The sequence below is a fragment of the Danio rerio genome, chromosome 12 (genome assembly GCF_049306965.1).
Source record: "Danio rerio strain Tuebingen ecotype United States chromosome 12, GRCz12tu, whole genome shotgun sequence".
Classification (NCBI taxonomy): domain Eukaryota; kingdom Metazoa; phylum Chordata; class Actinopteri; order Cypriniformes; family Danionidae; genus Danio; species Danio rerio.
Genome location: NC_133187.1, coordinates 34,220,032 through 34,244,100, shown reverse-complemented (window position 1 = coordinate 34,244,100; position 24,069 = coordinate 34,220,032). Strand labels below are relative to the sequence as shown.

The window sequence follows — 24,069 nt, the reverse complement described above, 5'->3', positions numbered from 1 at the left end:
AGCCTACCCAATTCACCTGTACCGCATGTCTTTGGAATGTGGGGGAAACCGGAGCACCCGGAGGAAACCCACACGAAGGCAGGGAGAACATGCAAACTCTACACAGAAACGCCAACTGAGCCGAAGTTAGAACCAGCGACCATCTTGCTGCTGTATGGCGACAGCACTACCTACTGCGCCACTGCCTCGCCCTATTTATTTATTTATTTATTTATTAATTCTTTATGTTCAGTGAGAGAATTCTAGCTTTTGTTGAGCTGAACAAATGAACAGAAGTCAGGTTAGATGTGAGGTGGATATGTGATGTAATGATCATCACTAAGAGAGAATCTGTATCTGCATTTGTTAAATCAGTAATCTCGGGAAATTAGTCTACCTTTATTACTGTGTAATTCCATACAAAGTGTGAAGGTGCCTAGTTGGTTCCTGTAACATGACTCATGGTTCGTTCGTGGCATGTTTCGATTTTTTCAACTCATGGCCCCTGGAAACATGACCTACCACATGTGCATCCCTGCCTATTTTCACGCTGAACAGCCGCATTTCCATTTGAAATAACGAAGCTGAGCACGCAAAAGACGTTATATGTCAAATTCCCCTTTTGTTGATTAGCAAAAAAAAAAAAAGACCTGCATATTGCAAAGCCCTGTTTGCTTTTGAATTTAAATTAAATAAATACTTCACGTGGGCCGACACAACTGACACAGGCAGGTCACGAGACCATGACAAAATCGCGGCTGTAGTATGTCCGAATTCCATTCATACTTCACACGTTCATACTGTATATTTAAATTCAAATGCAGTACCTACTGAGTAGTAGGGGGTTTTATACGCAGCCCACGTCTTTACTGGTGTTTCGGCAGAATAAACAACCGTAGCAGGAACGTCTATATGTCCAGCAGCTGTGAATGTTCATTGAAATTAACTTCATCGACCAAACAAAAAAAAGTGCAACCCTTGCAACAAAACAAGACAGTTATTATTGTGGAGCACTTTCCCCCTTACAAAAATAAATAAATAAACAAATAGTAATGTAAACTACATGTCTACATTTTTGTATGCTTACATGATGACTGGAAGATACCAGCATGGGGAAAAAACCTCTAGTAATTTGGTAGGCAAATATATTAGTTCAGTAGAAAACTCGGCCCTCTTCATGATATAAAGATCAAGCCCGACATGTGTGGTTATTTTCTATTTCTTATCTCCTTTGAAATATTTTATAAATCGCAAAAATACAGACTTTCCTCTATGTCTCCCATTCAGTTTTTTACTTCCTGCCGTCCATCTGAATTTCGTGCATTATCAGAACCACGTAATTAAAAAAAAAACATTTGCATATTTAAATATAACATTTTATAAAATGAGTAATACATTTTTATGACAATTCTTAATGTAATCAACTGGAAAATATGAGTATGCTAACTATTAGTTCATTTCTCTACCTTTTTCACCCGCACTGTCATGCCTCAAGCCAACATCAAAATTTATCTCGGCGAACGTTCATTTTCTGGTTGCATATTAGGAGACAAGCAGTAAAATAAACATTTGGATTTGAACACGGGCACTTAAAATGCTGCGAGGCTCGTTTTATGAGTATAACTTTACCCCCAATCTCACCATAAAATCTCGAAGCGTTTGGCCGTTCAACAAAGAGCTGTATTCTGCAAAGATTTCTTGCATCACACCACTTTAGCCTTGTAATGATGGGCTAATTACAAATGCGCGGTCTAACGTCAAAAGTGTGCTGACTGTTCACTTTGACAGATTATATTTAGGACGCTAAGCTGACCGCAGGCTGCATTTGGAAGAAACCAACAAAAATATTGACGCTTGTCAAAGAGATGTGTTGCGAAAACACTGAAAATGTATGTTTCAGTTGAGCGTTAACAAAACGCACGTTACTTGAGCGCAGTATCTCCGCGCTGACCTCTCCGCTGCTTAATGTTGCGGTCGGCTGTATGTTTTTACATACCTTGGTGAACCACAGAAAGTCCTGCATGAGGGAGCTGCTGTATGAATCGTCCACCTCCACTATGGGGATCTGATCCTCATTAGTCACTAGCAGACTGTCCTTATGGTAAAATACTGACGCTATATAAACTCCCCTGAAAAAACAGCAGAGAGAAGCTATTCAGAACAAAAAACTAAATAGCATATTCAGCTATAATGTGAATCCTAGAAGGTCTGGCACTTTTCAAGAATAGTAAATCTATTTTTAGCAAGACTTTTAGACTTTTAAAGCTCAACTTTAGGCAATCTTTCAGCATTTTTATATTGGTGTTTTTCTGTACATATGTTTTGCTTATGTACACTTGGAGAAGCTGTTTTTAAAGCAACTTTATATATATATATATATATATATATATATATATATATATATATAAAGTTATATATATATATTGTTAGAATAAATATAAATATATTAATAAATGTTATATATTTATAAATAGAAAACATAATTGAAAATATTTCCGCAAACACTGAGTCATCAACCCCATGGGGTAAACAAAATATTACATTTATTTATTTATTAATTTATTTGTCACAATAAAGCAAAGAAAAGTAAGTATTACAGTATTATCAAACTAAATATTATTAAACCATTATCAATATACATGAATAATGAAATACAAAGGCTGCATTGTCTAAATGCTGCTTAAAATCCTATTCAGCAATTTTGTCCGATTTCTTTAGCAATACGGCATAAACAATTAATTAAATGGAAAAGTGTTTAAAAGTGCTTAAAAATGACTTTGTATTGTTAAAAATTAATAGTGTTCATACTTTTTTTATATTTAATGTTACAGTTAACTGCATTACATTCCTATTACTATTAATAAATAAAGCTGCTATAAAAAAGCTTATTAAAAAGTACTGTGATACTGTTAAAATCCTTCTAAATTTGGCTAAAGAAACATTTATTGAAAAGATAACATTATATTTGATTTAGATTGCATTAATTGGATTCACTTGACAAAGTCAAGACCTCAGAGGTACAATTTTAGTGATGAGGATAAGCATTTGATTTGCTCACAATTACTTTCATGCAGATTTCTGCCTGTGTTGCAGTAATAAAACTAAAACGACACCATTGGGTAACCTGTTTGTAGAAAGTACCACCTATTTTTTCCTGTAATTTCACACATATCACCTTTTAAGACTCTTGACAAATTTCGTAGAGGAGTGAAAAAGGTGCTTCAGGCTCCGGGACACAGACTGTTTACGACTTGGATTCTGCAACTTTGATGTGTCTGGAAGAGGAAGAAGAAGAAGAAGAAAAAAAGAAGAGATAAACACAAATGCAGTTAAGATGAACAGTCAAGTGAAAACAACTAAATATACAGACTAGGTGAACTCTCATGGCAGGCTGTTTGAAACTGGAAAAACTGACTGCATATAAACAACCCATTTATATGCAACTGTGGGGTTTATTTTGTAATCATTATGCCTTGCTTAAAATTGACTAATTATTTTAGTCAAATATGTTTACAAAATTGTATATTGTATGTACATTTATTAAAATTACATACATACAGTAGTTAGTAAAAGTTAAAGTAGCCAAAAATCAAAACTAACTAAATGATTTTGTTAGCTCACATTGATAGTTTTGAGGTGAACAATTAATCTGTGCATGTCATTAAGAAAAAAATTGTTTGCCCTTCTAATCTTTATTTGAAATCTGAAAATGCAATTCCTTTTTGTTTTTCAGTTATATTGTCAGATTACGGGCCCTATCATACACCCGGCGCAATGTGGCACAAGGCGCTGCGCAATACTCTTTTGCTACATTTAGCTCGGCGCAAGGGTCATTTTGAGGTGTTGCGCCACGCTGTTTAAATAGCAAATGCATTTGCGCTCAAATGTGCGCCCATAGGCGTTCTGGTCTAAAAAAGCAGGCGTGTTTTGGCGCATTGCTATTTTGAGAAACTGTAAATAGTCTGATCTTTAGACCAGAACAAAGTCGGCCTATTGTCTGGCGCAAAGTGCGCCTGGCTTACACAAGATGCAGAGCAATACGCAAATATCTTTACATATGAAAAATATATAATATCTTAAGGATATATGTATATATATATATATGGGAAAAAATTGTGTTTTTATCCAGACATTAAAACAATATATATTTTAGAGCAGTAATCACAATGCCATTATACCATGAAACTGTAATATTTTTATCCAAGGTAATTATACTGTCAGAATCGATTACTGGCTGATGCCTAGAATATACTTGGGCCTATTGGTATATGTGAACTGTTGTGTGCAAGGATTAAATATCTATAACCACCTCAGAAAATATGCGAGAAAATGTGACTTGCGAGTCACTGGCATTGTTATTTTGAAGGCCACTGGCAGAAAAGTTTGGGAACCCCTGGTCTATACAGTATAAAGCGCATATATAACGTATTTTCATTGTTTATATAAGAAAGTCTAATCTATTATTTTATCATTTATGAAATCCACTGAATAATTAAATACACAAAAAAATGACTTTTGCTGCTTATGTAAACTACTTATTTAAATGAGTTGAAACAACAAAGTTCTTGTTTTTTTGGGAAAAACTTAATTGTTTTATGTTCAATCCAGCAGATAACTTAAACTATGTTTAAATGTTGGGACAACATGTAGGAATTGTTTGAAAACTAGCAATAGCATACAGTGTATAAACTATTTACTTTTATTAATTCCTTTGAAGATTGACATTTCATAATTGCTCAAAAATGTTTACATCGAAATACAAAAGTACCATAGTAAAGAGCCAAACAAACCAAGTGCCGTGCTGATTGAAGGAATAAACCTAGGGAACTTTGAAGACAGACAGAGCGAAAGAGCCTCAGGGGCACACCAAAGGTTTTTTTTGGGGGAGTCAGGCCACCGACAAACCGGTTATCTGGAACATTTCAGCTGCGTATCTCCCGCTTCAAGCGCAGCCGTATCAGGTCTACATTTCAGCGATGCCAATCTTCAGACGCCCCTGTTTTCATGAAATTAAGCGTCACATAATTGCCCCCCGTGTAAACAGCAGGGCAGACGGAACAATCCATTTGGCTGAGAAGCTGTTTACAACGTGAAAGTAGCCGTCAGAGCGATCACGCTAACCCTAGTCTCTGTGTCTCCATCCGAGGGGCTCGAAAAGGAGGTAGGAAGGCAGATTTTTCCGTTTGAAAACCGCTATCAAACGCCTGAAGGAATAATGTCTTACAAGTCCCATATGAAGATTAACCCTTGGCCTCTTTGACCCTACAGTGGCGACTGTTAACAGTACGTGATTAAATGCGCATGCTAATTGTTTCCTGCTTGGATGGATATCTATATAACGTAACCTCACAACCACAACGCTTCTTACTGGAATCTCAGGACAATTACGTCGCTATTGAGAAAGAGTCACATTTGATTACATACACTGGAATAAAACAACCAGACTGTGCGAGGTTTGATATCAACACACATTTTTATCACGAGCTGGAGTGAGAACATAATTATCCACTTTGGAAACACATTTGCCTTCCAATGAATGAACATTCCTGTGCTTTATATTCTCTAAAAGGTAAGCTAAATAAATTAGGATGTCAAAGGAAACTTGTTTTATCTCCTGTGAAGTGAAAATTAGTATTGAAATAATTACCTTTTGCCATGTTAACATCACTATTAACCTATTAAAGGTGCAGTAACATCACTATTAAGCTATAAAGTTGTCTCTGATAAGTTTAACTGACATTCATGCTTGGCCTTATATAAAAAGACATATTTTATTAAGTCTGGAACATTCAGAATGGATAATACTGCTTGTACTAATAGAAATCCAGCCAATATTTTAAATCTTTACAGGGGCTGTATATAAGTAGTTAGTAAGTTTTTGACTCTTCTAAAGCATAAACATTCCATAATATGTTTGCAGATGTTTAAGAAACATGCTAAGTGAACATTCTTGTTTATCTGAAAAACAATGGCAAAGTCACTTATTCTGCTTTGAAAATGTTATGTGCCGAAACCGCTGTCTTTGTTTTGGTTCCTTTAACCCACCCAATGCCTCTTCAGCCAATTATATTTTTAGACTGAAACAGGACTGGGGAAACAAGACTTGATTTTCAAGACTGAAATGCGACCTCCGGTGGACAGTGGCAGACTCCGAAATGAGATGCAGATTTAGAGTTCCGCATGAGGTTATTAATTATCAAATAATATAAATAATATGTATGTAAACATTAGGTGAGCAGGTTACATTGTAACCCCATGTCCCAATAACATGCTATGTGATGAGATACGCAGTAATAAGCAATTTGGCTGTTTGCACCAGACGAAACACGACAGAAATATAAATACAGCCATTCAGAAGCACAGAATATGCACTCACTCATGAAAAGGTAAGGTTTATAATCCAATTAATACATATTAAACCTCTTTAACATTATTAAATGCTGAATGACTAAATGTGTTTGTTTGCATTATTTCACAGTTCTAAAGTACAATTTCAAATGGTTTATTTTATTTTTAAGATCTGATATAAAACATCTGCTGCTGCTTTAAGTAGTATGGCAATGTATGTCATGTAAAATGGCGCTCAAACTTACATTGTTAGCATTTAACACTGAATAAAGCACATGAGGTGTACCTGAGGTGATCATTGTCAGTTTTCTGTTGTTCAGCTGCAAGAAATAGAAGCAGTTTCTAATATATCAATTCGAGGTGTTGGTTACAACAAAAAGTCATTTTAATATGAAAAATATTCCTTCTATTATGCGCCATTGCTTTTATAGAACACAATTAAGGAGTGCAATACCTAGTTACCAATCACTGGGTGTCAAACTCAAGTCTGCACCATTAAAAAACACAAGGTCAAAATTGTAGTAAATACAAATACTATATTTAAATAGTATTTTGAGAGAAAACAGTAAATGAAAAAAAAACAATTTCTAATTAAATAGTTTTAAATTGTCATTTTTACATTGCGTATATCTTAACATCTTTTAGATCTTATAGTTATTTAGTTGCCTCTGAAATCAGTCCAAAATGATCTTTTTTTTTTCTCTCCATCTTACAATCATATGCTTTGTTTTTTCGTAACTTAGCACTGCACACCATGTTGAATCCTTGAAAGCACCTCTATACCATTTTGTTGTTTGAGTTATCTTATGTTTGAGTTTTAAACATTAGCAAAATCAAATGTTCTGATAAACTGAACGGTCTGAAACCTTGTATTAACATGTATTTTCAGTCATTGGAGCAAAAGTGGTCAGCTGAGACACATTACCACTTCCACCTGGTATTGACATGCGCTTAAATGCATCTCTTGTGACCACCTGTGTTTTAATTTCCTTCAGACCTCTCCTTCCAATATAGTAACACCAAGCATCATACATCATTTCGACTGGAGTGTTTAGCGCAACACATAAGTACTTACAAAATGAACATTACAATACTACCAAGCATGGTTGATAAAAATAAGAGTTATACAAACTTCCTTTGGCTTAATCCCTACCATTTCAGGTCTCGTCTTGTCAAGACACCAAAATAAAGAAGCTTTATTTTTATGATTTGTGTCATTGTTATGGTTTCAGATAGGCTACCTAATATAGTAAATAAGATATAATATATATAATTTTTTCAAGCAGTGTGCAAAACGCTTGTGACCATTAGTAAATCATTTAAAAAAGACTCTGTGTTATCGGCCCCTAACCATATAGTCAGATCGCTCTCTTCAGCCAACGATCCAACACCTATTTGCCATGTTAAATCAGGCCAATGACGCTAACCCGCAAAAGCAAACATGTGGAACACACCAAATGAACTAGCCTAATTGACGGATGGCTTGGTGTATCCTGGCCTTTATATGTCAAAGGAAATTATTTGATTTCTCATATGATTACCTCCTTGAATACTGGAGTAGTTAGCGCCAGAGCTTAGATTATTAAAAGCATTAAATATGACTTCATGCGCAATAGCTATACCTGCAAAGTCATTGCCTTACAGAAGCAATGATTCAGCTTTCATATTTTCTTACGAAATTCAGCAGTAGTTTCCAGCATCCGCAAACAGTGCTGCCGTTACCCGTGTTGATGAGTTTAGCTTAGAATTCGTATTTATTTCCTCTTCAGAAGGTTAACTGGCTCTGACAAGCAGATTATAAGACATGAGTGCATTGGCCTCCTGTGCCGCCAAACTGTCACGCTAAATAAATAAAGAAATGCTTTTTCATTTATGAAAGCAAAGAAAAAAAAACAGATCGCCTTTGATTAATGACTTGGCAATCCATCTGTCTACCGCACAGTGAGTGCAACCATGAAATGAGGTGAGTGAGAGTTGGAGAGACGGCGAGCGCTGGTTGCATTCTTCATTTTCTAACTAATTTAGCGGGGGTCAACGGGCGCTTTTCAACATACGAGAGCGAGCGAGATCATCCATAAAGACCGCGGCCAGACTTTCCAGGCCCTCGCTGACAGAAAGCGCTTACATAGCCGCGTGGCGGAGCGCGGAGGTGTGCGTGTGAGCGATGGCGTTGCGCATGTGGGTGTTGCTGTGTCTCCTGCAGGAACACTGGGAGCTGTGTATATTACGCATACACACACACACACACACACACCCCTCGGCTGAGAGCAACCTCTCAGCTCCACATATACACATCATAAATTAAGATAACCTCTGCTTAAACGAGCAGCATTTTTTTTCAGAGTCGTTTTTATAGTGGTGTCATTGTACCGATGCTGATTAATTTCACAGATTTATTTACGAACACCATCACTCCCAAAATAACTACGAGTAAATACATTGCCCCTGCATATACATTATGTAAAAGGCTAAATTCATAAGCAGTAATAATGTCTTTATTCCAAAATTTTACTAAAACTACAATAGTTTATTGCAAAAAGTGTGTACATAATGCTTTCCGAACCCCCTTTGCCATTGACCCACACACAGTACATTATATAAAGCAATTAAAGAGCCCCTATTATGGGTTTTTGAAAAAGACCTTCCATACAGTGTGTAACACAGCTCTACAAGAAGTGAAATATGCAGTTAAGGCTTAAATCTGAAACGTGTTTAAAACTATTGATTCATAAATAAAAGAGTCGACTCATAGTGGTTTGAATGAATTGCTTAAGAAACTCAAACACCCGCCAATTTGTTGCGCATGTAGACCTGGGAAAATTGAAACCCCCGGCCCCACCCACAAACACTGTAGAAAGAAAAATAAGACAAACACTGTAGCAGATCCTGGTTTAATCATGTCGCAAAGACACTATGCTCTGAGGTGTGAGGTAGAGTTAGTGTTATTTTCTATACCCAATGATGAGGCTGTGAAGAGTCAGAGGTTGAACTTTATTTCTGCAAAAGTACCTCAGCAGTATAGCCCCAGCCTTGTGCTGTGTTCCCATCAAATTTCTGACAAGTGCTTCAGCAATCGCCATGCTTACAACGGGGGAGTAATCCGCCATTTGTTAAAGGAAGGATGAAAAATATGTACAAAATTGTCAGAGCTTGACAGAAACTTCACAGTGCACAGTTCATAGACTAGTTTCTTCCTCCATTTCACAAGTGAAAGTAAGTGTGATTAAATTGGTTGCCTCCTTGTTTTTATTTTCTCTAGCTTGCGTATTATGCTTGCATTGTATTTGGTTAACTCTTTACGTTCTCATATCGCGTCTAAAACTACGTTGAAAACAAGACACGTGCTGCTTTGTTTACGAATTTAAATAACATATGCTTTTGCTATGGTCACCTACAGCTGTTCCTACACATGTGCGGCAGTCAAGTTTCGAATTAGTTCAGCTTTTGCCGCTGTGTGGATTAATACTGAATGTGTGTCACTGTTTTTACTTATGGTTAAGAAACGTGCAATAAGCTGATGTTTAACTGCATTGCTTTAATGCACTACTGCATTGGGTTTACACATATACTCCTCACTCTGACTACCTCAAAAAAGTTGATAAGTCATGCTGGGCATTTCTCTTTGTCTTGCGCTGAACACAGTCAACCAGTCACTACACGCTGGGTCATCAGACCATTCAGCACAGATTAGCATCGCAGGTGGGGTTTGGGAACAAAAGGATTGCTGAAGGAATCATATAGGAGTTGTTGGAATAATTAGGTAAAAATAAATGCATATCAAAAGACAATGAAAGTGTTTTTTGACCTTGCATGCATATCAGCCTGTTGTTGGAGACCCCCAAAACCAAAATATGACCTTTTTAATGCATAATAGGGGCTCTTTAATAAATTACGAAATATGTATGATTTATGCTAAAAAACATAAAATAACTTATGTTTTAACATAAGTTTCAAGCTATTTTTTCTAAAAAAACATGCCTAGTTATCCAACACCCACACTGAAACCTGTGTGCTGTACACATATTCACATATCAAACATGGATGAGCCTAAAGGAAAAGGCTCATATCACATTTTTTCCATTCTACAAGATTCTAAATGTATACATTCTAACTCTACATTATATATTTTTACCATTTTACAAGATATATTCTTTCATCGTGATTCATTTGTAATCAATTAATCAATCAATCAATCAATCAATCAATCAATCAATCAATCAATCAATCAATCAATCAATCAATTTTTATTTATATAGCACCTTATTATAACCAAGATGCTGCCAAAAGTGTCTAAAATAAAAAAGCAAGTCTAAATAAGTAGGTTTTAAGTTTAGCTTTAAACAGCACCACATTTGTGATTATGCAAAGTTTTAAAAGGAGGGTATTTCTCTGTTTTGAACATGCCACTAAAAATGAACAATTACCCCTTTGTTTATACCTTTCTTTTTAAAAATTATTTTTCTGGATTGCACATCTGCTTTTAATTGTATTTCTAGCATATTAGCTGCTACACTTGCAAATGAATTTTTATTATACAAAAAAAAAAAAAAAAATTGCCTGGGTGAACAATTTTCTAGCACTAGAATCCAACATGTTACAATAAGAGGTTTTATTCCAGATCAAATGTGTACTTCAGTTGGAGCTCCCCAGGGTTGTGTTTTATCTACGTTATTCTCTTTGAGATTATATTATCATCTCGGTTAGTTTAAAATCTATCCTGAATTTAACAGGGAGCCAGTGAAGAGAGTAAAGGACATGTGTAATGTGCTCACATTTGCGACTATTCATCAGCATGGCAGCAGCAGCATTTTGCACCAGTTGTAACTGATTTAACCAAAGTAAGGTTTGGTAACTTCCAACAAAGTGCATTGCAATAGTCCAGATGAGAGCAGACGAAAGCATGAACGGCTTTCTTTAGATCACGATGGCTCAGAAATGGCTTGACTTTGGCAAGAAGGCGAAGCTGGAAAAAGCTGGCCTTGATCACTGAATTAACCTGTTTATTAAATTTTAAACTACTGTCCAAATTTACTCTCAAAGTTTTAACTAAATGGCTAAAATGTGGGGATAATCTATGATAATTTGAGGGTAACTCATTAGGCAGGTTTAAATTGTTGCATTCCTACAAAAATCTAGGGTTTAAAAATAAATAGGAACAAACAAATGAAGAAAGAGGGGAGAGTATTTTAAGTTAACTGTCTCCAAACCCAGAATTATCAGACAACACATTCTTAATATCAAATTTAATATCTCAGGATACAGGAGTCCAAAAAACAACAAGCAAAAAAATCCAATAACTAATTTAAAGGCGCACTAACAATACATTCTGTTATTATCTCTTATTATCTAATCTTCAATTTGATGAATGTGGTTTTAAGAATGTTTGGACATTTCTGCTGAAAACAAACCAATTTTTTTCTTAGCCAATGTACACACAGTCACTCTAAATTAAATCAAACAAAGACAGATGCACAGTTTACGTGCAGAAAAAAAACATTGTTTTTCAGTTTTCCATTTTAATAAAATCTCCCATACAGTGTTTTCCTCAAAGAATCAATTGCCTTGAATAAATTCATCAGAGACGCTGGCAGCCATCGCTCTTACATCATTAGTGTTGACTTCTAAACAGACGAGTGATGCTGTTTTTTTGCTCACCCCCTCCCGCTTGTGGCCGACTGCATAGCTGCCTAATGAAGCTGCTGTTTGTGAGCAGCGCAGGACTGTCAGCACCAGGAACAGCGTTCTTCTATACCATGCCGACTGGCCTCTGGCTTACAGAGTGGGAGAGAAGCCAAAGCAGACTGTCTACTCTTCTCAATACGCCCAGCCCACCTCGCTTTAAATAGGACATATCATGAATATCTGACTTTTTGTAAGTAAAAAAAGTCTGCAGTGCAACAGTCTAGAAAATATGAGAAAAGGACAACCTAGAAACTTTGTTTTGATACTGTAAGCCTCTATCAGCAAGCATGTAAAAAATGCACAGTTCAGATTTTGCATCACTAGTGATGCAAAATAATATATTACTGCCCCTTAAAGAGACAGTTCACCCAAAAATAAAAATCATGTCATTATTGACTCACTGATTACTTGTTCAAGACCTATTTGAGTTTCTTTCTGTTAAACACAAAATGAGATAAATACTAGTGAAACTTTGAAAAAGATATTTTGGTTTCTAGATATTTTGAAATGCTGGTTGCCAGATATTTAAAAAAAATTTAAACGTCATTGACTCCATAGTATTTTTTTCCCCTTACAATAGAAGTCGATGCGTCCTAACAACCAGCATTCTTTAAAATATCCTCTTTTGTGTTCAACAGAAGAAGGCAATACATAAAGGTTTAGTTCCACATGAGAGAAAGTGACCTTTTTAAGAGCATTTAAATTTCTGGGTGACCTATCCCTTTAATTTGCACATTTATACTCCTAGCACAGATTCTCTGCCTACTTGCAGAAGTAGCTGGGTTTTATATCAACTGCGCATTAAGAACACAATACAAATAATCTGTTGTAGAATGTACCACCAAACATAGTAGTTGAATTTCACTTTTGAAGGAAATTTACCAAAGAATTTGGCCAATATATGTTATCTCAGACTGCTTCAAATGCTTTAATTTCAAATACAAAACAAGTATAGTATGTTACTTCATATATTCAGAATGTTTACAAATTACATTCTGAATGTGTTCGCTTACATGCAGTATGGCTCAGGTTATCACCTTCTCTAAATGTATTCACAGACAGTGTTGCCAGATTGGGCGGTTTCGAACTTTGATTGTGCGGGTAAAAAATGGCAGGTCGACAAAATTTGGCCGTTTTTGAAACGTAAATTTTATGTGCAACTTATTTAACAAAACATAACTGTGTATGTACTCCTACTCCATTCAGTTAGTAGTGACCAGTGGATAGAGCAAACCGCATGAGCCTAGCCGTAAGAGATGGTGAAGGAAAGTTGTATTAAAATCTGATTCACCTTCGCTTGCAGTTAAACTCACAGCAATTTATCATGACACTTTTATCGATCATTTTTTTTTCTGAAGTTGACAGCAAGAACAAACATAGAAGTGTTGCCTGACTGACAAGCAGAACCATTTATGTTCAAAACGCCAAATGAGACGAATTTATACCACATTTCGAAAGTCAAACATACTCAATAGGTAGTGTAAACAATAAGTGCAGTGTGTGGGTGAGAGGGGAGCAGTGTTCTGATGTGATCTGGTTATGTTGTGGTTCGGCGACTGCTGGTGTTGGTTGCTGTATTATTAAAAAAATATGAAAGTTACAGGTTAATTTCGATTTAAATAAACTAAAATTAAATATTAATCTAATATTTAGGCCATTTTTTGTGTGTTTGGGCAGCTTTTGGAGCGCATTGGGCTGGAAAAATTTATCTGTATCTGGCAAAACTGAGATTACATTCATCATCAGTGTAATTTTCTAAATGCGCATTAATAAGCAATGTATAGTCAGATGACTGACTTTTTTACAATTTCACTAAAGATGATTGAAGTGTAATGCTAATAGTGAAATGTACTTATAATGTAATGTTTTTTTGCAAAGGCCAGCACATCAAAAAAGAGCAGTAACAAGCTAGTCAATGAGTTGAATCATTACTACTTCACAACATCTACATACGTTTATCCACACATTGTTCTGAAATCTTGTAACCTCTTCTTCTTTTTATTTATGCATTAAAAAACAGTTAGGAAAAGTGTTTTATGTAAATTCGGATCTTAAGTCCACATATATAAGGGGTCTCCAAACTCTGTCCTGGAGGGCCGGTGTCCTGCAGATTTTAGCTCCAACTTGCTTCAACACACCTGCAAGGATGTTTCTAGACTGCCTAGCAGGAGCTTGATTAGCTAGGCCAGCTGTGTCTGATTGGGGTTGGAACTAAACTTTGCAGGACACCGACCCTCCAGGACAGAGTTTTGACATTTCTGACATATATGGACATCATTTTTGTATAAAATTACATCGAATTAAAAGATGATACTTAGGTTTTATTCTAATTAAGTTCCAATAAGCCCCAATAGCAAAGAGAAATAAAAAATGCATGTAAAAAAAAAACAACAACAAAAAAACACCTTGGGCCTTAAGAGGTCAAATTAGTTATAATTTCTGAAAATTTTCCAGCATGATTTTTGCTTGTTTTGTTGTTTCTGGAGCAACAGAACAGCTTTAAAGGCTCCGTCCTCTTCTGGAAAACAGCAGTTAATTTGCATTGAAAGCGACGTGCACAAAAACAGCATGTTTTTGCTCACACTCAAATCAGGGCGAATTTGACAAGCTATAATAAATGTTCTGTGAGATATTTAGAGCTCATACTCAAAGATTTATTGAAAATCGTATGAAAAGGGGCATAATATTCCCCTTTAAAGGTCTTGTGCTCGTGCCATGTGATTTACAGTGTTGCACTGTACAGACGACATGTTTGACACATCGATGTTAAAATCTAAAATGGATAAATGTATTAAAACATTCTTTATTTACCCTGGCTAATTCCTCGTGTGAAGAGTGTAGGAGGGCAGGCGGCAGAAATGCTGAGAGCGTATTCATACTGCTCTGGACAGCCATACTTGAGTCAAAACACTTTGAGCATGCTTCATTTCATCACTTTAATATGAGGTTAATCTACTGGAAGAAGTGCAGACTTATAAGACGAGAAGATGATGGGAGGGAGGGAGGTAGGGAGGGATTTCTGGTGAGCGGGCAGATGGTTGGAAGAGAGAGAAGTGCAGAGATGAGGTGAATGAGCGAGAGCACTGTGAGAGATGGATGATGGAAGACTAAATCTAATAAAGACAGCAAATAAAAGAGCACTGGCTGAGCAAAATAACTAAGACGATGATGCTGAAGTTGTCTGGTCAAACTCAAATTTAAAATCTCAGTTCAGATTCAAGGGTATAAACAGCCCACTTTAGCTAGATATATGCATCTTTGCAAAAACAACCAATCAGTGCAATTAATTAAAAGATCTGTTCAGCTCGCTTTAAAATGTTTTTTTAAAACAGTGCATGTTTGTAAAGAAATTACAATGATTTTACCATCTTTACTTTATCACCACAGCTGCATGTCAGTGCATTTATAAAAAAAAGACGCTTCAATTCCGCTTTGTGGACGTTAAATTGAAAAACGCAAGCAAAAAGCATCCCGGTGCGAACGGGGCCTTAATTGTGTCCAAGCCACTATATATATATATATATATATATATATATATATATATATATATATATATATATATATATATAAAACCATGGTGTACACAACACTCATCAACATGACTATGTACATACAGTAAGTCATGCAAGATGTTAATTAATGTAAAGTAGAATGGCAAAGGAACATGACTAGTCCATGTAGAATCACTTAGAAATAATCTAGTCTACAACCTGTTCCTGCACCACTGAGCGCAACGCAGCACAGATGAGATTTTCAGTGTTTTGAACCATTCTATAATAGGTTTTAGGACTTACACGGGGGAGCAGAGATATTAAAGAAACTTTCAAATATGATTAAATACACCTCCGCTATTACGGTGCCTCCCTCCAGCATTTATTCTGCTCTGAAGGCAGGCAGGAGGACTCGTTTGATATCGGGGATCATAAATATGTCACTTTATGACAAATGTAAATGTTGACCATTCTGTGTACTGTTTCGTCAATCTAAGCACATAAAAGTGAAAAAGGTATGAAACAAACTGATGCTCAAAAGTTTAGTGTCTTAAAAGGTTTTATAATGTTTTTGAAAAAGTGCACAACAACATGGCAATGTTTTCTAATTAAAAACTAATATAAAATAGCAATTTTGTGGAATGTTATTACAATTTCAATTATATACCTGTGATTCAAAGCGGAATATTCAGCAACATTACTTCAGTTGTATTGGAATTTTCCATAAAACATCAACGAAAGACACTTTCCATCTAATGGAATATGGAGAAAATTCTCCGTTCCTGATAAACTAGCATCAAATATCAAAAAGAAATATTTCATTTACTGCAATAGAAGAAACCATTAAGAGCCTTTTTTCTGATATAATAAATGACTTTCACCACAGAAGATGAAAACAACACACAACACAATAATAATAACCAAACCACTTTCATGATGGACTTTGGCTGAGGGATTTTAAAATGACTATTATCTTTATGGGATATTCCAAAATGTGCATAAAAATAAGTGGATGGAAACATAATTATAATCACATAAATTTTCAAAAGTTTATAAGCGCTGATGAACCCTGTGTTATCAGTGCTGTAAACCTGTTTTTTTACCTGCTTTAAAAAAAAAAACAGGATTGTCTGATGAACAATTTAAAAAACTGCTTTAAATATATATATATATATATATATATATATATATATATATATATATATATATATATTTTTTTTTTTTTTTTTTAACAAATGTTTTGTCACTTTTATCCATTTAATGTATCTTTGCTGAATAAAATTATTGAAACTCTGTCTTACAAAACCACAGAAAAACAAAAACAAAATGTAATGACTCTTACCTCTACAATCTTACACTGACATCATATAAGGTCATGTTTATGCTTTAAAACTGAACTCAAAATAATTCTTTTTTATGCTTTCCAAGATTCTCCCCTATCTTTATTTTTTGTAATTGAACTTTTTTATTTATTTTGAATTTTTACACCCACACAACATAAAATTTACAATACAAAATCAACATTCGAGAAATAATGTAAACAAATTATAATAAAAATAATAACAAAACAAAAAATATAACAAATATAAAATAGTACAAAACCATATAACAGACAGTCAAATTGACAACTTTTCAAGTTTCTTTTTATGTGCTCTCCAAATATTGCAAAAAGCTACCCCATTTCTGATTAAAGGTATGGGTGGAATCCTGAAGTCTTGCCAACATACGTTCATATGATGCAGTAGAAGTCATTAGTTCAATCCAATCTTTAAATGAGGGAGTATCTGAGTTCTTCCAATTTCGCAGCACCAGTCTCACAGCAATAATACATCCTGCGACGACTAGTCCAGCCTGTGTTTTAGATATTCCGTTCTGTAAAATCGATGTATCACCAAGAAGACAGACTCTTGGAGAATAAGGTAAAGGTTGTCCCAGCCATTTCTCAAGGTTTTGAATAACTCTTGTCCAGAATGGAGCCACCAAATGACAGCTCCACGTTAAATGTAAAAAAGTGCCCACAGACTGACCACATTTCCAACAGTGGTTATTTTCCATTAATCCTATCCTATACAGTCTTACTGGTGTCCAGTAATATCGATTAATTATCTTGTAATGTATGAGTTTACTCCTAACATCTCTCACAGTAGCACCTATACCAGAAACTACTGCCTCCCATTCACCCTCTTCAAATTCCACCTCCAGGTCTTTCTCCCAGATAATTCTTAAATGATCACTTTTTCCATACATGTTGTTTGCAGCAATCTTATAAACAAAAGATGTGGTTTGCATCGACTTTGGCATATTTAGAAACCCTAATAAAACAGTTTCTTTTGCTCCTGGCTTAAATCCCACAGTTTTTATACTACTATGCAGCTGTATATATTTCCAGAAATCCCCTTTATCTACTAGATTGAATTTGTCTTTCAATTCCTGAAATGAATACAGTGCGCCTTGTCCATATAGATCATCAACTGTTTTCAGACCTTTTTTACACCAATCTTTCCAATAGACTGTTTTTTTTCCTATCTTAATAGCAGGGTTATTCCATAATGAAGAATAGCCTTGTTTATGATGGGACAAATTAAATATCTTATGTATTTTTTTCCAGACCTGCTGAGAGTGTTCCAGTATAGGGTTAACTTCCCCATTCCTAATATAAGATAAAGATTTCTGAGATAAAGCATCAATAACCCTGAATGGGAAAGTTAGCGTTTTCTCTATTTCGATCCAACTTATACCCTCTACATTATCACCTGACCAATGTTTACATATTTTAATAATCTCAAATGCAGTATTATAAAGCTCTATATTTGGTAATGCCAAACCCCCCTTTATTCTAGTGGTAAACATATTTTTCATACTTATTCTGGGCTTCTTCCCTTCCCACAGAAAGTCCCTAACTAGTTGATTGTATTGCTTAAAGATGGATTCAGGAAACTCCAAAGGGATCATCATAGAGATATAATTAATCTTTGATGATACCATCATTTTAATTGCATTAACCTTCCCCCACAAAGACAAATTTAACACTTTCCATTTATCAAAGTTTGTTCTAACATTTTGAAGCATAGGGGTTATATTCATCTGAACAACATCATACAAGTCCCTTGAGAGCCTAACACCTAAATACTTCATCCCAGTTGGTATCCATTTAAAGGAGAAAGCGCTCACATCAGCCAACGAACATCCCACAGACACTGGCATTACCTCAGATTTCACCCAATTAACTTTGTAACCAGATATTTGAGAAAAACGTTCAATAGTATCCATCATAGGAGGTATAGATGTCCTTGGATTTGAAAGCAAAAGAAGAATATCATCAGCATATAAAAAACACTTATATTCCCTCTCTCCTAACTGGACACCATTCACTCTTATGTCATTCCTAATTGCAACTGCTAAGGGCTCCAGAAACAAAGTAAAAAGCAAAGGAGACAGGGGGTCCCCTTGCCTGGTGCCTCGCTTTAATTTAAAGAAAGGGGAGATAATGCCATTTGTAAGAACGGCTGCACGTGGGGCGGAATATAGCACCTTGACCCACTTAAGAAAAGTTGGCCCAAAGCCAAACATTTGCAACGTATAAGTTAAATAGCCCCATTCTACTCTATCAAATGCCTTCATCGCATCTAATGAAAAAGCAGCAACTGGATCATTCTCATTGCGGCTTTGCCAGATGAGATGAAGTAGTGACCGAAGATTATCAGAAGAAGATCTCCCTTTTATAAAACCTACCTGGTCGCTATGTACGATATTGGATAAAATGCCCTCCAACCTCAATGCTAATACTTTAGATAAAATTTTACAATCAACATTTTCTAAACTAACTGGTCTATAACTCCCAGGATCATAAAGATCCTTATCCTTTTTAAGAATTAACGTAATTAGCGCATCATTAAATGTTGGGGGCATCTGCTCCAGTAACAAGGTTTCCTTATACACCCCTTCCAATATTGGTGCAACAATGTCAATGTACTTCTTATAGTATTCGGCAGGAAAGCCATCTAAACCTGGTGACTTAGCGGCCTTCATTGACATTATCGCAGCCCTAATTTCAGATTCTTCTATTGGTGCATCCAACATCTCAAGCTGGTCTGAGGACAAGGTGGGAAGTGTAATTTTGGAGAAAAAATCTCTATATTTAGTACAGTCTGGGGATGACTCTGCCTCATATAGTTTACTATAAAACTTTTCAAAGACCTTATTAATATCCATGTTTGCAGTCACCACTTCATCTTTTTCATTTTTGATAGCTGAAATTAAGAAACTAGCATCCTTTTGTTTCAATTGCCTTGCTAACAATTTATCAGCCTTTTCTCCACTTTCATAGAAAGCTGTGCGCATCCTAAACATTGCATACTCTGCTTTTCTATTGTAAATATCATTAAGCTGATATTTCAGATCGCAGACTTGTTTTAAAATATTATCTGAAAACTTTAGTGATAATTGCCTGTCTAAAACTTTAATTCTGGCCTCAATGTCCTTAACTTTTTCCTTGTCAAGTCTTTTTACCAAGCTAGCATATTGTATTACGTTACCCCTGACATAAGCTTTTGATGCTTCCCATACCGTTCCCAGCCTCTCTGTGGTACCAACATTAATCTCGAAAAATTCCTTTAAGTCAGCTCCCAATTTTGTACTAAAATTTAAGTCCTGAAGCAAGGATATATTGAATCTCCATCTGTTTTGTTTTATTGTCTTAGATTTAGTGTCTAATGTCATCTCCACTGGTGCGTGATCTGACAAAGCAATCACGCCTATCTTACAGTCTACTACTGACTCTACTAAATCACCAGAAACCAAAAAGTAATCTATTCTTGAGTAAGATTTATGATTATGTGAAAAGAAGGTATACTCTCTCTCTCTAGGATTGACAAGCCTCCATATGTCCACCAACCCCAAATCTTTCATCATTAATTGTATAGCTAATCTGTCTCTGGGCATATTTTTATGGTAGGTTGTTCTATCCAGATAGGCATCTTGCACCTGATTAAAATCACCTGCAATTATTAACTGATTACCTGCTTGTCCCCCAATCATCTTATTAACCATATGAAAAAATACACTATCCTCCTTATTTGGAGCATAAATATTGCAAATATTAACTTTTTGCCCATCAACCATGGCTTCCAACCATATAAATCTCCCCTCCTCATCCTTCTTTTGTTTAATCATGACAAAATTTACCCTCTTATGCACTAATATTGCTACCCCATTCCTCTTACTATTATATGAATTATGAAACACCTGTCCCACCCAGTCACGTTTAAGTTTTTCAGCCTCTGGACCCATCATATGCGTTTCTTGAATTAAAGCAATGTCCACGTCTATAGATTTAAGGTAACCTAACCATTTTCTTCTTTTAACTGGATTATGAGAACCATTTATATTCCAGGATATTATTTTTAAATATTTAGCCGTTCCATGCATGTCTCCCAACTATATATAAACACTTGCTGTCTGTAAAAAACATACATACAAAAGTAAAAAAGTAAAAATAAAAGACATAAACGAACTCTGTAAACATTAACTTCAAGAACTTAAACCCCTTGAACCCTCCCAAGTTACATCCTTTCACTAAAAGAAGGCCCCTCCCCATACACGAGCAGTGAAGCGCTGATGATGGAACCACCTGTCGACCCCGCCCCAGAACGTTCTTGTAAATCGCATGTTAACACCCCATCAAACTTGCTGTAGATCCCTTTGTCCTTACATTGGTTGCAGACCTAGTCTGTTTGTTTTTATCTTAGCATCAAATAACATAACTTTTGTCCCCAGAAAGCAACTTCCGTACCTCAGTCCTTTTCAGACAATAACATCAGCGCCTTGTTATGATCATCAAAGCTCACTCGCTGTCCTTTCCATGTGAAGCGTATTACTGCAGGATACGCCAGAGTAAAACGGATATCCAGCTCGTGAAGCCTCTTTCTGACCGCTGTGAACCGCCGTCTTTTTTCCGCCACATCTCTCGTCATGTCAGGAAACAGCGATATTTTAGAACTCCTCCACATGATACTGCCACCTTCCCGCACTTTCATTCTCACTGCTGCCATAACCCTCTCTCTTTCCAGAAAACTGTGAAAGCGCATAATAACGGGGCGAGGGGGCTTGTTTTCATCCGGCATTGGAACCAAAGATCGGTGGACACGCTGTAACTCCGTTTCGGAGATATCCACATCCAGAGCCTCGGAGAGAATCAGCCTTACACATTCCCGCAGATTACCATTCTCGGACTTTTCCTTAAGTCCTATTAGACGTAGATTCATGCGCCGCTCCCTATTTACCATATCCGAAACCGAATCCCGAAGATCTGCACAGTCTTTAGCACTTTTTTCGGCCATTTGTTGCAGGCGCTCGTTCTCGTCTTCAAGCACTCCAATTCGAGCCTCTGCCTCGTCAAGCCGTTGCGCCATGGCTGCCGCGTCCGCCTTCATCTGAAACTGCGTAGTCTTCACACTCGTTACATCTGCCTGCAAAGTTGACAAATTTGCACTAAATCGTGCCATTTCATCCATTGCTGCTTTTAACGCAGCCTGTAACTCCGCGAACCCTGGTGGTGTAGTAACGTGTCCCAATCGAGCGTCTTTTTCTCGAATCTCGGCAGGCCCGTCACTCGCCATTGCGCCCTGCTTTGCAGCTCGCGCCTTCGATGTAAACTTGGATGTCATAACCGAGCAATTGCAAAATTCTTTTTTTATATTCAATTACCGCTGAGCTATTGTACTAATAGTTAACAGTGGGGTGCTAACTTACTAAAAATAAATAAATTAACGAGGTCAAGCCGGAGCTAGTCTTCAGCCCTCCATCTTGTTCAACGGTCCCACGTGACTCTCTCTCCCCTATCTTTATTGTCATTTTGATTCTTTGTAAATCATGCCAAATCTCTGGTAAAACATACTTTTCTAAGTATACTATTATACAAGTTAAGCCATCAAATTAAGAGAGAGAATGTGAATGACAGAATTTGCTTCATCAGTGTTTGTGCATTGATGTGTGTTAAAAAGGTGTGTGTGTGTGTGTGTACCTCCACAGCAGTAGTGCTGGTGTGTGGCTCGAACCTGCTGTAAGAGCCTCTCCATGGCCTCGATGTGACCTCTCCTCCTGCTTTCTCTCCCATCACAGTCCTTCCAGTCTGACAAAAAAAAAAAAAAAACACTTCAGCTTAAGGTATGCTCACGCAGAAAGAAAGATGGCTATAAAATATAACTATGGATTTTTAATAAAAATAAACTTCTGCTCATTATATGCACATTAAAATACAGGCATTTAAAAAACTATGGAATTCATGAGTATTTAGAAATAAATTTGACTAAAGTCATCCCCCTAAAAATTGTGGGACACTTGCAGTACTCAAGTGTGGATATATTAAAATTAATTATATGCATACAGTTAGAATATTTTTATACAACTCAACTTTTAGAAAACATTATATTTAAGATTTACAGTTATGTTTAAAAAAAAAAAATTGTAATAAAAAAGTTTCAATTATTTATAACAACTTAATTTAAAACTTTTCTTTTGGCAAGAAATAAAAAAGGTCTCAGGTTTGTGACATGTTTATTTTCATTATGAAACCACACAATACCAATGTTTAAAACTGATCAGAAATCAGTATTTCATTGAATAACCCATTTATTTTGCAAGATACTAGCTTTCAGGTTAAATAGCAAGTCAAAGGCTTGATTAGGTTAATAAAGTTAATGGTGAAACTTAGCTTAATTAGAGAAGTCATTAGACAAAGATGGTCTGATCTGTAGCAAATATAAAAACAAATAAAACCTTTCTTATGTAAGCAAATAAGTAACCTTAACATTCATTCATTCATTGTGCATTTTATTTCAGGCAAACTACAATAAATAAGATTTTCTAAAAATATAAGAAAATACATTGAAAAATGTCCTTGCTCTGTTAAACATTACTTAAGATATATATATATATATATATATATATATATATATATATATATATATATATATATATATATATATATATATATATATATATATAATCTTCTTTATAATAAACAATTTAATTTATATGGCCCAATCCCTATTCTATCCCTTAGTCCTTCCCCTTACCCCTACCCCTTGTTTTGCGCGTGGATGCCATGGGGTAGAGGCGTCCCAATTCTCTTTAGCTTGAAGGCATAGGTCTAAGGGGAAGGGGTGAATAGCGAAGATTTTTTAGGACCACAGTTGAAAAAAATACGCGACCTATAGTCACTATTAATAACTCCTGTACAGCAGTCCCACAACATTCTGACACCCGAATACCCTGTCAGTAATGTCTAGTGGCAGGGAATTAACTTTTTTACAGTGTCTGCTGTAATGTTAATGTTGTTTTTGGTGTGTTTACATTGATGAATATGGCCACTGTGTAAATGCACAGTACAGTTATGAACTTATTGCCACATTATATCGTTATGATAACTATATGCCTTCAGTAATTTCCTGAAGATAAATACCAATAAATCACACAACTGGAATAACTACAACAGTCGCAATCGTCTGATCTCACATGAAGCAGGAGATCGCGAGGACAAATGATGACGTGTGCAGGTGGTGTAGTGCTG

At 35.9% G+C, this 24,069-nt stretch overlaps 1 protein-coding gene across 4 annotated transcripts in view; it reads right to left on the bottom strand.

The window, feature by feature from the left end:
* ankfn1a (ankyrin repeat and fibronectin type III domain containing 1a) overlaps window positions 1-24,069 on the bottom strand; it is a 184,338-nt gene that overhangs the window by 27,731 nt on the left and 132,538 nt on the right. For all 4 annotated transcript variants that reach the window (XM_073918607.1, XM_073918608.1, XM_009306802.5 and 1 more), the window contains 3 exons: window positions 22,522-22,629; window positions 3,155-3,254; window positions 1,976-2,108 (listed from right to left, as the gene is read on the bottom strand). In XM_073918607.1, coding sequence (XP_073774708.1) covers window positions 1,976-2,108; window positions 3,155-3,254; window positions 22,522-22,629 — 341 coding nt within the window. The remainder of the gene's footprint in view (window positions 1-1,975; window positions 2,109-3,154; window positions 3,255-22,521; window positions 22,630-24,069) is intronic.